The 15,950-nt window shown below is 39.9% G+C and overlaps 3 protein-coding genes across 5 annotated transcripts in view; 2 read left to right on the top strand and 1 right to left on the bottom strand.

The window, feature by feature from the left end:
- LOC123312813 overlaps positions 1–15,950 on the bottom strand; it is a 34,281-nt gene that overhangs the window by 5,962 nt on the left and 12,369 nt on the right. For 2 of the 3 annotated variants that reach the window (XM_044897313.1, XM_044897314.1), the window contains exons 2-4: positions 6,395–6,677; positions 4,561–4,815; positions 3,216–3,603 (exon numbers count right to left, since the gene is read on the bottom strand). In XM_044897313.1, coding sequence (XP_044753248.1) covers positions 3,216–3,603; positions 4,561–4,815; positions 6,395–6,677 — 926 coding nt within the window. Of the gene's footprint in view, positions 1–3,215; positions 3,604–4,560; positions 4,816–6,394; positions 6,678–13,330; positions 13,481–15,950 lie in introns of those variants that run through there. The other variant, XM_044897315.1, reaches the window with a different exon arrangement.
- LOC123312815 (venom allergen 3-like) lies at positions 8,752–9,961 on the top strand. The gene is made up of 2 exons (XM_044897319.1): positions 8,752–9,171; positions 9,235–9,961. The coding sequence occupies exons 1-2, from the start codon at positions 8,839–8,841 to the stop codon at positions 9,913–9,915; spliced, it is 1,014 nt and encodes a 337-aa protein (XP_044753254.1). The 5' UTR covers positions 8,752–8,838; the 3' UTR covers positions 9,916–9,961.
- LOC123312816 lies at positions 13,968–14,930 on the top strand. Its single transcript, XM_044897320.1, has 2 exons — positions 13,968–14,294; positions 14,353–14,930. Exons 1-2 carry the CDS (start codon positions 14,280–14,282, stop codon positions 14,878–14,880), a joined length of 543 nt encoding a protein of 180 aa, XP_044753255.1. The 5' UTR covers positions 13,968–14,279; the 3' UTR covers positions 14,881–14,930.

Raw genomic sequence — 15,950 nt, 5'->3', positions numbered from 1 at the left:
GTCAGATTTTCAGGGGATATGTTAATTGGGGACAAAGGATGCTGCTTTTCAAGAGACTGACAATTCGACAAAAAAAATCGTCGCTTGTATATACGCGTCAGATTTTCATACAGATGGTTTAACTCGGTGTTGCAGACATGCCAACCCTTTTTTTTCTCATCTAACAGTTTGAAGATGATCAACGCTTATTTTTTGAAATATCTCACTTCCTGTACCTCTAATCGTTTTTATATTCATTATAAAAGTTGTAGATAATAAAATTCTATATAACTTTTGTCTGAAGTAATTTTTCACACCCTTAACCGTTTCAGAGCTAGAGGGTGATGAGTGCGAGGAGCTTAGCCATATATGCGGAAGGGCAAGGTCAATCTTCCCTGTCTAATGTGCCATCAAGGCCATATATCTCAATAATTTTTGAACTTAGAAGGAATTTCTTCCAACGAAATTCGTAGAAAATGTTCTGCTCTGCAACTTTCATAAATTTCGACTTGCTGAAACTGCAAGTTTATATTTTTCCTTTATTCTTGAATCATTAGCTTTAAATTGAGAAAAAAAGCCACCGCGCTCGAGAATCTACACTTGACGTTTTTTTTGCAAGTTTGGCGCCCTCCTACACATTTTCGTCACGCTTAAATTGCCAGATTAACAGAATGTATGCTTTTCAAAATGGTCTCTTGTAATTTCTTGCGGAAAGTAACGGTTTTTGAGAAAAAAAATAATTTATCAACAGGTAAGTAGCGTGAGTCGTAAGGCCTGGTATTTTCTTCAACTTAAATTAGTTATCGGATATTTTTTGACCATAAATCACCCTCAAATTTTTTCGCAACTATGCATTCACACTCTGTATACAACGAATATCGGATTTTTTTACTCTTCGTATTCTGGAATCCGAACCGAACGGTTCCGTAAGCGAATATGTATCTATCTCACACATAACATCATCCCCTTTATCGGACGGCATTCCGAAATAATTTCTCAGGGATATGAACGTAGTATAGCAAGAGGCACAAGCGCGAAGAAAAGGTCACGTTGTTTGCTGGTCCACTTATTGTGAAAGGAATGGAAAATGGCTTTTATCCGAGTCTCACGTGATTGCTTTTGGAGAAAAAGAGACAGGCACATCTTCGTACCTCGAGGGTCTTTTTCATATTCGAATAAAATATGGAATTTCCTGATAACGAAGATAAGTTCATAAGTTGGGGTCGTTTTTCCTCCTTTCAAGGGAGGAGGGTATTTCGGTACTGTGTAATCAATGATGTTCGGCATTCTTCAGGAAGGGAATAGAGTGCAGACTTTTCAAGACTTTTTCAAACGGTTATCGTGGCGTTTACGACACCGCACATGAGAAAAATCTGGAATAGATCGAGAGTCTATTAGCGTATTCTACCCCAGAGGTGCATCCGCGGAACCGATGCAGTTAAGGCTGCCAAGATGGTCGTTATGATTGATTTCGTTCGCGAAAAAACACTTCCAGATGCTTTCGTAGAAACCCATGCCTTGATTCCGTTTTATCTCTGTGTGGTATCATTTTCGATACCGCAACTACAGAAAGCCCCGAAGCAAGAATCGATATTCTGCTGACTCAAATGCTTAAGCACGTTTGAACTTTGATATATTGATAGGGAAGCTGTCAAATGTTGTAATGAGGTAGGAATAATCCAGAAGTGAGGGTTCGATACGGATTCACGATGAGGGGATTAGACAAAATCATCCACTACATATTCTGAGGATTGATATGAAGAATAACTTATAATTTTGTTATAAATTCGCAACTGCTAAATAGAGGGAGAGATCTCAGTCAAAACATTTTTCCACTAAAAACCAGCTCATTGGGAGCTCCAATAACTTTTGTGATATCATGAAGAACATGTTTTTATACGATATGCTTTACTTGTTCAACCCCTGACATTGCCTCATTTGCTGTTATAGATTTTAATCTTTCAGAGTTGTGATTCAATTGAGAATGCTGCAGTTGAAAATCAATAACGATTTATGGAGCATTTTTGGGGGAAATTTATAGGCACGTGTATTACGTGCCCCCCAACCAAAGCCACTGACAGATATTATTTCCCCGGAACTTTATTCGGTGTCAAAATATCATACCGACGAGAACACGTTCATCGGAAATTCAATAAAATGCCTTTCCATATCCTGATTGACTCTATCTGCTGGAAAGAATACGAATGTACGAGTGAAGACGAGCTAGCCATGTTCCATACTCGTCGCCAATCGAATAAGTATTAATCTCATACATGGTGAAAAAGTTGGGGGAGGAAATTCCCCTATTATTTTGTCATTGGCAAGTGGCTGGCAGAGAACAGAGATAAGAATGAAGCTTCATTCGATTATATGTCGGTTTTCCCACTTTCGGAGAAATATGGAGGATTTCTGAATCGAGCCAAGATAAATCTTGTATTGACCTTGGAATTTTGGCACGAAAGATCAGAGAAACATTAGATTGAAGGTTGTCCTCGGAGAAACTGCAGATTTTTTAATTGTAATAGCACCTCGTCATTTTAAATGTGGCAAAATAATGATTCTCCAATCAGGATGATGATGATTTAGAACTTCCCCAAATTTGCTGCTATTTTATTAATAATTTGTGAAATACACAGGGGAATCTTTGACCCGTACAACTATTGAAGTGAAGTGTTCGCCAGCCAGAACCTAAGACGCACACTTAACGGACAGGTATCGGACTTCAGCTAGGTTAGGGGATGAAACAAGACGGCACAGATTCCCAACAGCTCACCCTTAGATGCGTTCTTCACCTCCTGAGTATCCACGCCAGCGGAGTTCTTCGATAACAGCAGTGGTGAGCGTCGGACAAACGAGCGAGGAAAGAGGGTTAGCCTCTGTTTCTTTTGACCTCAAGAATCTACTCTTTAAATATTTGTACGAGTCAAAGACTCACCCTGTATATCCCACTCCCAGGATTTCATCGACAAAATGTGAGACGAGTTGTGGTCTTATATGGTGGAATGGACATACAAACCAATCGATGATAGAACGACCAAGATTTCCTTTCACACTCCTCTACCCATCGATGCACCTTTCGCATCGAATCAATGATTTTCCCGCCTTCCCTCCGAAGCTAAAATTGGAATGATAATAATAATCGTCATTTCGATCAACCCGCCGACGGAAATCCGGTTTTCGAATTACCATATCGTTCCGGAACACAACCTGACGAACAAAAAAAAAAAAAACCTTACCCTCGGTATCAGAAACTTGGACATCTCCTTAATTTCCATCTTCTGCTTGTCGCTCAATTTTTCCGCGTCCTCGACGTCCAGCGTCGCCGCGATCCTCCCTATGGTATCCAGCTCGTCGACGTTCGCGTATCCAGTGGCGTCCCCCTCGGAATTCATCTTCTTCACCTCGCCCTCGCACTCGACGATCACCGGATGGCTCTTGCACTTCAAGGATTCGGTTTTGTGGTGAACCTCAGCTTTGTTAGGCTCTTGGGGTGCGTTGCCTCCAGAGAGATACTGCGTCCGATAGGGCATCCTTCGCGAATCTCTGCCTTGGTAGTTGGTGGCTGGTTCCGAGGTGCAAGCCATGTTTTGTCTCGGTGCGGTCGCGTCGGGTTGTCCTGGAGGCCTAAAATGGAGGTTGTTCAATCGTGTCAAACCTTTGAATACAGCTCATCATTAAAATCTCTATTTTTTTGGTATAGTCCATTCACTTTTATGGAAGCAGTCGGTTGGCCTTGGAAATTTGACGTGATTTGATGTGATGAACATAATTAATGTTTATGTAAAATGATTGAGTGGATCCCTTATTTGCAGGAAGTCAATAATGAGAATTTCCAAAAAATAAAACTCCTCAGTACAAATTTCTTTTATTCAATCTTAAAATATCAGCAGTATACCCAACTCGAAAATGTAATTTCTTCTGCTTAGAATACGTAAATGTAAAATATCCTTCGAAATTTATACGTCGCGCATCTACGTGTTTGTGCACAATTCCTACTTTAACAAGTTCTAAATGTGCCATATTTCACCTTGTTTTGAATTAAGGACAAATTAAATTATATGCCATGTAGTATTCCAGTTTCAAACTCGTCTCAGCGGGGAGAAGCAGCAAATCTGTATTCAGGAGAGGGATTAAAGATTTACGATTCTCTCCAGTTAATCTGTACAGACTGATATCTAGATTTAAGAGATTCCTTTTATGGCTAATTACTCATCGTTCAGTCGAAATGTGATCAAACTTTATCTTGATACAAGTATTATGGTCCGAGATTAATTTTACTCGTTCTGAGTTTCACATTCTGTTATGAACAGGAATAAACGCTGAAAATTTTTATCAGACTAAGCTTCCAAATGTGTCTGCGTCTACGTCTAGATGATCAAATATTGTGATCATTGAATATGATCTTGGGAGTTTTCCATTTTCGATTTTCTTGAATTAGGCCCGATAGAGTAAATGGTATCTGGTGTATTTTCTGATGCAAAATGGAAATGGGTTAATAATTTCATCACATCGTTAGAGAATGCGGTTTTTAGTAGGCACCTACACTCTATACTCTATACCTATATATTCCACGTTACTCACCTCGTCTGATAGGCGCACGGGTATCCTTTAGCGTAATCTTTGGGAACCGCAAACCTAGACCCAACGGATATTATGGGGGAGCTTCTGAACGACATCCCGTTGTCTCTTTTGTTCGGCATGTACATCCTGGACTGGTTTCTAGCAGAGCACGCACGCCGAGGAAGGGATGAGGAAGGTTCCTGCGGTACGGTCGAACACCCTTTCGTAGAGTTCTTCATGTGGGGTGGCGGGCGAGGTTTGAGATCGTAGACATATCTGGAAAGAAAGTTTATTTTTTCGAGTATTCCCTTGTTCGTTAAATCTCACACGTCACCACTTGATGATCCCTCAAGGAACTACAACATCACCACCATCTGATGATGCGCCATTTTTTATGGGCTCTCACTAAAAGTATGGAAAAATCAACTCTGAACTTTCTCTGAGCAATTCCGCACTGAGGAGTTCATGAAATGATGGACGGTTTCCAAGAACTAAAACCTTAGAGCTAACCTAACCTCAAATTTACTCAGGAGTTCCAATGATACGAGGATATATTGAAAAATTCTTAGCCTACTATGGAACCAAACAAAATTTCAGTGTCAAAATATTCAACAAATTCTCCTCTTAATAGGATACATTTATTACAGCTAACCTGCAACGTCTGTAGACCTTTGAAAAGAAGATTCTTCTTGCTCTACAAACCAGACCTCCACAGCTATTATTACCTCCTCGTTGGGAGAAAATTTACGACCTTTTAAACTTTTTTTTTCAGTTGAAGGAAGAGATGATAGACGGATGGAGCCAAATCTGGAGAATAAAGGGAGTGTTCTTATAATTCAAACCCTGAATCACGAATTTTTTGCATGGCAACATAAGATTTGTGTGCAGGGGCGTTGTCCTGGAAAAACAAAACATAGCTTTCCGCATCTTTCCTCTTAAATTTTTTCCTGTTGAGTGGTCAGTAATGTCGAATAGTAATTTCCGTTAATCTACCCTTATCCAAAAAATCAATCATGATCACTCCATGGCAATCGTAAAAACCTGGAGCAAGAACTTTTCCAGCAGGTTTTTGGACACGAAACTTCTTAGGTCTTGCAGAACCAGAGTGACGCCATTCCATCGATTGTTGCTTTGTTTCTGGCTCGTAGAAATATACCCAAGTCTCATCCATAGTAACAATTCGGTTCAAGAAGTCTGCATCGTTTTCAAATCGAGCACAGATCGAACGCGATGCTTCTACCCTTGCACGCTTTTGGTCAACACTCAAACATTTGGGGATCCGTTTTACAGCAATTTTTCTCATGTCCAAATTGACGTGAACCATATGATGAACGCCTTCGTGTAAAATATTCAGTCCTTCAGATATCCGTTTTAGCCCAATTCGACGGTCTGATAAAATCATGTCATGAACTGAATCAATATTTTCGGGGACTGACATAGAAACTGGCCTTCCCGAACGGTCATCATGGAAAATTTACCTCTTTTGAAGCTTTTAGTCCAATTTTTCACGGTCGCATAGGCATACGAAGGACATTGATCACCAAGGGTATTGAGCATATCTTCGTAAATCTGCTTACCTCTTAACCCTTTTTAATGCAGGTACTTGATGATGGCTCCAATTTTTCGATTGTCACAATTTCGGTGGACATCTTATTTCTTTTAACTTATTGCGTAACTCTGACCTCAAACTTCACACTGACGCTTCTAATGATATATTGTTCGTTGCTATGGTAACGCAATATTTTGTTTATGCATGGAACTGGTCTAGGCTAACTAGATATCAATACATCCTCGTTCAGCGTCTACCGCATTGGAAACTAACCTAACACCTATCCTAACCTAACCTAAAACTTACTCAGGAGTGAAACCATGCTGTCCATTCATGCAGCGTCTACCGCGCTGCGAAACGGGCAACACCTGGCTGGCCGTCGCCATAGGTTTCCTAATGTACAGCTCCTGGATATCGTACGAGGGCACGGAGCGAACCATCGGAAAACCGATGAAACCGTCACTTTCGGAATAGCTCACGGTGTCGATGAAAGAATCCTCGGCCTCGTCGATATATTCGGGATTCTCGTAGAAGATTTGTTGGCCGTAAAAATGCGGCTGCGGCTGCAAGACCTTCTGGTAATTCATGTCTGAAAACGTAATGGGGGTGGTTGAGGGAGGAAGGACATTCGTCTTGGCATTTTTTTTCGTTCGGGCGCGAAACGGACTACTCTGAATAAATTTACTAGATTGCCGGGGAATATTTCCACGATAATTGTTGGGGGCTGTTGCTTTTCAAATATATGAATATTTCAGGAGATGGAAGGGAATTTTCTGGAGGGACTCAGAAACGTTAACTGTGAGAATTCCAGGGAGAAATATAGAATCTTTTCAGTCCTGCTGTCGAACCTTCATAATTGGAAATGGTGAATCGAAAATACCAACCAGGGGACTAATTGGAAATTGAAAAATTAAATCAACAGGCTCTACTGCCTTCAATCACGTCGTCGATCTAAAATCATGAAAGTTTTAAGCGTTGCTCAAACTAACCGAAGTTTCAATATCTTCTAGAGTCTTAATATACGTAGTATGCAACATGAGGGATTCAAATAAGAGACTATGGATCAAATTAAGCAAGATAAAAAATCTGCGGCTTATCGACCCAGAGAACCTCTCTCTATAGACTGAGGATCGAACCCTGGAGCCCATTCCAAGCCCCGCTGTATGTTTCCTCTTAGACAACATTAAAATCGACCCTTTGCGGTTGAAGGGATGTATCATCCATGCCGAAATGTTGATGAAATTTTGCAGGTATTCGTTGCATTAGGCGAAGGGACAATAACTCGTATCCGATCTATTATTTAGGAATGCAGGATGCGGACTTCGAACAATTCCTGGTGTTTTCATATACGACATTGTGTTCAGGTAAGCCGGCATTCCAAAATTGTCGTGATATATTATTTACTTAATATCGCCGCCCAAAAATAAACAAGTAGACCTCCCCACATCGCGTGGATTGTACATGTAATGTGCCCTTCTACTCGGTCTTGGTTTATCCGAAGGCGTTTTCGATATATTACTATACGAAATGGCAACATGTGAGTTCATCTCATTCATAGAGAACAGAGATTATAGAGTAGAAAGATAGAAAACGCCCTCATATCTCTAGTACTGAAAACCGACTACATTTTGGTCAGTGAAAACACATTTGACAATGAGATGGCGCTGAAAACGTACTGTCAATACAGAAAACCTGTTTTCTGCTTTATAATAGAGCGACGCGAAATTTGAATTCTATTCCTTGTTTTGAATTTCAATATCGACTTTGTTGAGACCATAAAACAAACATCCTGAGCAACAAAACAAAAGTATGGTTTTGTTTTGTGATCAGAATGTCATCAAAACATTCTTCGGAATCAATTAATATCAATGAAACATGCTGTCGGATGTACTACAAAAAAAAGCTTCATTGAGGTATCCAAGAACTGTATATTATGCCCGTCAGTAGAGTTTCTTTATAATTCCTTTATGATATGGTCCCTTTATGACACTATATACGAATTGATCAATGAATGAACGAAACACTCACAGCAGGTTTCATAGAACTTTGACTTTCCAAACAACAATTTGACAGTTCCTCGACACCCAAAACGAAATCAATAAAACCTTTGCATTTCTGAATATATTGAAGGAGTAGCAATTGAGAATCTTTATATGGACGTATAAAAGTCATAATTTCTCTTTAATTGGTCCTTCTTGCAAGGTATGCTTCCTGCATATAACAATTTACGTAGATGAACAGTTCTCAATCGACTAGCAGTTAAATGTTCATTGCACATGGTGTAGTCAGTAGTGTTTGCAGGCCTTTACGCCCTAAAATTTTTATCCACTTCGTAGCAATGAACATAAAAGTCAATGAATGACCAAGTTACATGTTACCAGTTTTAATACTTACATTCCCATTTTCCTTAGTAAAATTCGTTTTATTTGATCCACAGTTCTTCACCATACCAAGAAATCAGACGAAAATTTCAATAATCAGCAACTAGAAAGAGCTTGATAAAAAAAAGTCGATACGAGAATCAAAACATTCAAAACCTCTTTGATCGAAATGGCCATCTGACACCTCACAAAGTTTCATTTGTCCCTCGAATTAATATTTTAACCAGTCTTAGGGCCTTAAAAACGCATTTGAAACACAGATGGCGCTCACATCACTTTAGTCGCTTCGTTTCCTATATTTCTACTCTATAATCTTTGATAGAGAAGTTTGTACGCATTCGATGATGAAATGAACACGAGAATGTTTCTATGCACTTTCACTTTGACAATCAGCGTCAAAAATCGAACATGAAGTTCCTGCCGTTCCTCGGAATGCTGAGTTCGACGAGGTTGATCGTCGCCAACGAGTACTGTCACATCTGCCAGTCGCACACCATGTGCAGATACAAGGAGAACGTCATACCGGACGACTGCATGGAATACAGAAAAATCGAACTGACCATAGACAACAAGACGGACATCGTCGACATCCACAACAACCTGAGAAACTTCGTGGCGTCCGGAGGTTACATCAACGAATCGGACATCCATTTGCCCGAGGCCTCGGCCATGATGTACCTGAGGTGGAGCGATGAACTGGCCGTAAGTTTTCCCACTCAAACAATCTGCTGCCTCCCCTAGAGGCTCAACTCCGTCATTTTCCAGGTGATGGCCCAGCGATGGGCCGACCAATGCCTCGCCGACGAGAACCGCGACCAGTGCAGGGACACCGAGGAGTTCTCCGTGGGCCAAACAGTGATAACCGAGCCTATCGCCACCCCCGAGAAACCTCCCCCGTTCCCCGAGCTCTTCATGGCCCGGTGGGGCGTCAATTTCCAATATTTCAGCTCCAAGGACGTGCTGGAATTCGACGCCTCCAAGTCGGAGGATATAGGCAAGTACTCGCAGCTCATCTGGGACACCACCGAATACGTGGGATGCGGACTGATGACCTTCAAGTACCCGTACGCCGAAGACCAGAGCCCCGATCACATGATCAGGCTGGTGTGCAACTACGGGCCGGCCGGTAACATCGAGAGCGCGCCCATCTACAAGATCGGCCAGCCGTGCTCGTTGTGCATCTCGAAGAGGTGCCATCCGAAGTACAGGGCCCTGTGCCTGTCCGACTGGAAGACCCAGATGACCTACGAGAAGAACAAGCTGAAGGAGGACATCAGGAAAATAATGATGGAGAGGTACAACATGTTCAGGAACGGCGAGGAGTGCTTCTGCGAGGATAAATACGAGGTCGACCACGCGGCCTCGCATGGCCCGCCTTACCTTCGGATTTTAGTACCGTTCGTTTTTATAGTTCGATGTTGCCTTGTTGAGATTTCGTTGAGTTGAAGTTTTGTAGTGATCTGCAGTATATGTGTTTTAAGACAAGCGTTTAAATAAATGAGCATCAACAATAACAATGTTTTACGTCAGGGGGGCACAATGGATCTTTATACATCATTATTATATCTTCCATCGATACGCAATATTAGCTTGCATTTGAAAATGAACCCTTTCCTTCGCCACAAAGTATTTTTTTGTCCATTAGAGAGGCGGAGATATTAATAATTGCTTCTTCGAATGAAAAATCGATCCCAACGATGGCAGATTCCGAGTCTATCTCTGAAACATGCTTCGATGGACCGAATAAAGAACTTTTTTAAACGGGCGAGTATCGTTTCAGTTTGTCGATCTATTCATTCATCGTAATTTAGCTTATGGGGCGTTTTATAACTAGATGGATACCGCGGAGTTGTTTGTTTGTGGAATGGAAATTTTTCCATGTAGATTTTTCTTGGAGGTTTTATTTGAATGAGACGAACGGAAAAACTGAATTCCATCAGTTATTGAACGCGTTTAATCTCAGCGAATTGGTATTGATGATCGAGGATGGACAATCCTTATGCCAATCGTTGAACTGATTAAAATTTTCGATAAGCAATCTTGATAAGCAACTTTCCGCAATATTCTAATGGGATTCAATTTCTTGTCTCCTTAAACCCTGTCAGGGTATCCCCTAACAATCGATTATTTGTTTCCATTTCATTGTCGTCCTACGTATTCAATTTCAAATGTATTATTCATGTTCTTTCTAGCCGGTAGTATCTTGAGTGCATCCAACTGGCGGATAATGGTGGATTGTTATCAAATATATCGCTTTCGACCTTTATTACCGACATTGTAAGTGGAACATGGCTGCTGTTCAGTATCATCCACATCCATTAGAGAAAAATTCTATCGCAACAGAAATGGGTTACACAAAGGGGATTTCAGGGAGTAGAAGGAATATCCCCAGAAAGGATCAATAGGATTGATACTTCCCTGTGGCGGTTCCAGAAGTGATTTTGTGGGAGGGGGCTTAATTTTATATCTGAAATTTTTTTGTCAAGCTTATCTCCGGGAAAAATCCTCGTACATTCAAATGTTATCGATATGCGGAAAGAGCAACTCTTCTAGAAATGAATCTCGAAATTTCATCCAGCTCGATGCAACCGTCCGGTTTTTACGATTTTTTAACTGGCCCCATTTTGGGAGTTTAAAGGTCAACTTTCTACATGCGCATCTGCCAGAAAAATCACCGTAGATCTAAATTGATATTGAAAATTAATCAACCTATAAGAAGAATTCACTGGAACCATTCTAACTGAATAATATACAGGCTGGGCAAAATTCGTTGTCTACTGAGGGGAACTCGAGAGCTATAGCAGCTAGTAGAAAACAGATAACACATTCTCGAGCTCTTTTTTCGTGACTAATCCAAATCTGAAAACAGAATCGGCCTTTCATTTTTAGATTTCGAGTTATAAATAAATGTAAAAATTGAGATTTTCACGATTCCGACAAGTTCTTATATTTTTTTTGTCTTTGAAGTTACAGATCTGAAACTTGGAACTTCTCAGGAACTTTCATTCGTAGAATCTACTACTGGAAAAAAAAGTCATTCATTCCATCGAACACAACCAAGCAATGAAATCATCGTTCAATGTAGGATAGAATATAACCTACTCGACCCCATTCCATTAGAGCACTCACACAAATTTGTCAAATAAGCATGAGCCGAAATTATAATTCATGCATCATAATTAACTCATCCTCTCCAATTACAGGAAGCTTAGAAATCACAAAATTTGCTGCGAATTAGATTCCATTGTGGGAAACTCCCATTAACAAACACTATCATTCAAAATTAGCTCTTACATTTATGACAATCTACGTGTGTCTTATACTTAATAAAAACTGGTTTACGTGTGGTATTTGAGGAGGGGAAAAATGAAATTCTCCTCAAACTTCTTCTATTTCAACCAACACTAAACAAATTGACTAGAGCATATTTCGAATGATAACCAAAATGTTCACCTAATTACTTCTTCCCAATCTAGACAATGAGAAACATAAATTCGAATCCCTCTGAAATGCAGGTACGTGAAAAGTTCCAAATGCCCTACGCTAAGCGTCCACCGCTTTGTGATTTCCGAGAAAGAGATAAACCACTGTATGGAGAGCGCACAAAAAACGTGTTCGTTGTTGAAACTACAGTTCCCGGACACCGTGTTTACGATGAAAAGGTGACGCAATGATACTTATGCTCATTACTGAGATTTTGCCCTTTGTTAACGTTGCGTAAAATAACCCTCCGGAATTTGATATCGTTCGTTAAACGTGGTAGGACTTAATCAGAATAATGTTAAGGAACGTGCTGAAAAACTGTTCACGTTCGGACCGGATATCCGGTTGTGGAAAATGAATATACCCTCCCTCCGTTCCCGACGAGGCCAGGGGTGGAAAATTTCCAGAAACGACGTTAGGGAGCATCGATAATAATGTATTTAGTTGGGGAGGTTCGAATATCGTCAATAAATTCCTAACAATCGATCGATAGGGTGTCTGGGTAAATTCAAAGTTCGTGAATATGCTTTTTTCGATTTGTTTAATCATTCACTTTTCGGGGAAATTTTTTCACCGAGGTACGATTCTTGGTTAAGTCGTTTGACTTCATTTTCATGACGAAAATTAACTCAAACTATTGTTCACTGTCATTTCATGAAGTTTCATGAAAATGTATACATTTATGTTGATAACTGAAGTATTTTATATATCACCAAGATGGCAACTCGAAGAGAGATCCTTTTTCCTAGCCTACTCGGCGATATACCGATATGTGGGTACTTCATTCACATCCCTGCGCGTCAGGTATTGTCGCCCCTAATACGATGCTAGTATCCACGTGAAAATTCAAAATTCAGACGTGTCCTGATTATTTGATTCCATCTTGTCCTAGCGACCGGATGAAAAGTCAACCCATGTCTCCTTGGGTTATTTCCTTTCGATCAGAAATTGAAATCGGTGAGAACGGTGAGGAAATTTGCCTCTTTTTAGGGCGTAGGATGAAATTTGATATATATCTGGGAATTTCCTGTCTCTTCCCCCCCAGGGACAAACGCACTACAACACACGTGGTGTAAAAGGAGAAAAAAGGACCTCGACACTTTCAACGTACAGTACCGTACCATAGACCGGAATATCGTAGGTTGAGATTCATCCGAGGTACACAATATTAGTTCTGATTTCAACTTTATTGAATATAATCATCATTGTTTGAATGAATACCACAACTTGTTTGAATTTCAAGTCGACATCGAATTGTTCAAAAATGATCGTAACCGTAGAGTCAGATTCCTAAAGTGATGCTAATCGTCACTTATTTGAATTGGGAATCAGATGGATCGTAGTCAAGAAATGCTCGGAATGAACAAGAGCTACTCACCTTTTTAGTCTTCACTCGTCACACAGATTCGTTGCTGTGTTGAATAACTTAAAAACACTACAACATAAATATATAAATGAAAATTGCGGTTTGTTCGAAAACACTGACGTAAATAATTTAGTTTGACGGTCGAAATGACCTGTGTCAACTTCATTCCGTGACCAGAAAACTTTTTGACAGTTCAGAATGCGTTCTATTTGACGATGAGGGATCAGTATCGATGACTGCTCATTTCTGTTCGTAATGGCTATGAAAAACGAAACGAAACATGCAATTTTCTTTACACGTCCGCTAATTTCCCAGATGAAGCGGCTCTAGCTGTCAGGATGCGTGTAATAGGGTTGCAGAGTGGCTAAGATTTCAATCTCAGAGTGAAGCCCGATCTTGACATGAGTTACAGCTATAATTAATAAATAGAAAGCCGATAGGATTCCAGACTGACGCATTCGCCAATTTGTCTCGAACTAAAGCCTTGTAGTCTTCAATCTTCTGACTGGAAATAGTCTATTGCAAAATAAGACCTTGAAAAATTATTGGGTTCATTTGAGAATAAATAAAAACACCAGCAGACAATGAAATGTTTCCCACGTTGAAACTGTTAAACAGATAATAATTCGTTTCGGTGTGTCTTCTGTAATATTCATAATTCCTTCCAGTCCAACTTAATAGATATCCTTCGACTAATGTTCGCTTGATTGAATAATCATTCGTAGTATTGTACTACCTTCCACGTCCTTTTATGTAAAACTCGAACGACAGTATGCAAATTTAGAATATTCAATCACTATCACTTTCGATCGAATTGGTATCGAATGAAGTAACTAAGACACGTACGATTCCTAATAAAATTCACCAATTTCACTTCCCATTGGCGAAACACCCAGTACAAATTATAAATATCGTTCGATTTGCAGTCACTATCAGGTCGACAGTGAAACGAGCATCAACCATGTCATCTACCAAGGTATAAAAATAACATTTCTATCTCAATTGTTCATCTTGAATAATTCTATTTGTTCCAGGTTATTCTGTCAATATTGGTCATCTACCTGTCGTCTGTGAGATGTTCAGTGGCGCCTGCTGTAGCTCTTGCGCAACCTCCAATCACATACGCTAGATTTGCTCCACCAAGCACGATTCCATTCGCTGCAAGTGTAAGCACTTTCACCAAGGGACTCAATGTTTACGCAGCACCATATGCAGCTGGAGTGTCTCCTTACCCTTATTTCACAAAATCGCTCTATCCTTCAGCGCCAGGTTACCCCGCAGCTTATTCACCAAACTTCTTCCCTGCTGGAGTACCAGCCCCTGGTGTAGTTACACCAAACGCTGTAGTTCCTTCCCCCCTCTACCCAAACTCGTTTAGAGTATCACCAAATTTCCTCACGAGAGCAGTACCAGTTCCTAACTATCCAGGTGCTTTTGGAGTGCCAGCAGCCGCACCTGGTGTCGCAGTTCCTTCATCGCTTCTACCAGCACCGTTTGGTGTGGAGGGTAGGTCGGTCCACGCTGTTGGGCAGGCAGTTCCTGTCGCACCTAACTACGGTTGAGGAAACTTGCAGTATTTATTGCAGACGCGTGATGATTGAGAGTTACTATTCCTGAAATTATTTTTACACTTATGTGATATTAATAAAGCATTCCAAATGAATAATTTTTGTTTTTTTTTTCTGGTTGGCTTGTCAATTCGTTTTAAATCGAATAAAAATTCGATTACTCCTGAAGTTGACAACGAACACGGTGAATAACAAAAATTAAAATCAACGAAAGTTGAAAAATCCATAATTATTCCACAATCTGCAGGGTGGGCAAAATTCGTAGTCTACTGAGGGTATCTCGAGAACTATGAGAGCTAGAAGAAAACAGATGACACATTCTCGAACACTTTTTTCCCGAATAATCCAAATCTGAAAACAGAATCAGACTATCATTTCTAGATTTTGAGTTATGAACAAAAATTGAGAAATTGCCATTTTTAATGATGTTGAATTACACGTTTGCTTCAACCCGTACTCGAAAATCATTATAATATTCAAGAGGCACTTTTTCATGAGTAATTCCAACATGATTTTATTAAATTTCTCGATCCAGCCCTTTTCAAGATTCTGATTTTTCAAATGTTAACTATATAGTTGCAAATTCTTTCAACTTGCTGCAAATTTCAAGAATGTATTATATTTAACTATTCCCCTGAATATTTCATGAGAAAAAAATATTAACTTTTTCCTGCTTCCCCCAGAAACATACAGGGTGATTTTCGAATTTCGTTGAAATACTGAATGCATGAATACATGAAAGCCAAACTTATCGATGGAATTCATTGAAAAATGGGAGCTTATTGGCACATGCTGAGATCGAGAAGAGCGATAACAAGTTTTTCAATATTCCAGGGCTGGACTCATAAATCCTTTTTTAAAGTGTTAAGGGTAAAAATATCACTTTATATTTCGATTTTCAATCTTCTTGAAAAACTCAATGAAGGAAGGAAGGTATAGAAAATGTTAATACCTTGCTAATATATCAAGTAGTTCATTAGTGAATCAACAACGAGAGGCAGAAATAATATAATTTATATATTTTTCCTCCAAGATAACATATGAATATATCTCTGTCTCCTTCT

Source organism: Coccinella septempunctata, chromosome 5, assembly GCF_907165205.1.
Source record: "Coccinella septempunctata chromosome 5, icCocSept1.1, whole genome shotgun sequence".
NCBI classification, from domain to species: domain Eukaryota; kingdom Metazoa; phylum Arthropoda; class Insecta; order Coleoptera; family Coccinellidae; genus Coccinella; species Coccinella septempunctata.
Note: the sequence above shows the minus strand (reverse complement) of the source record. Positions and strands in the feature narration are given on the sequence as shown.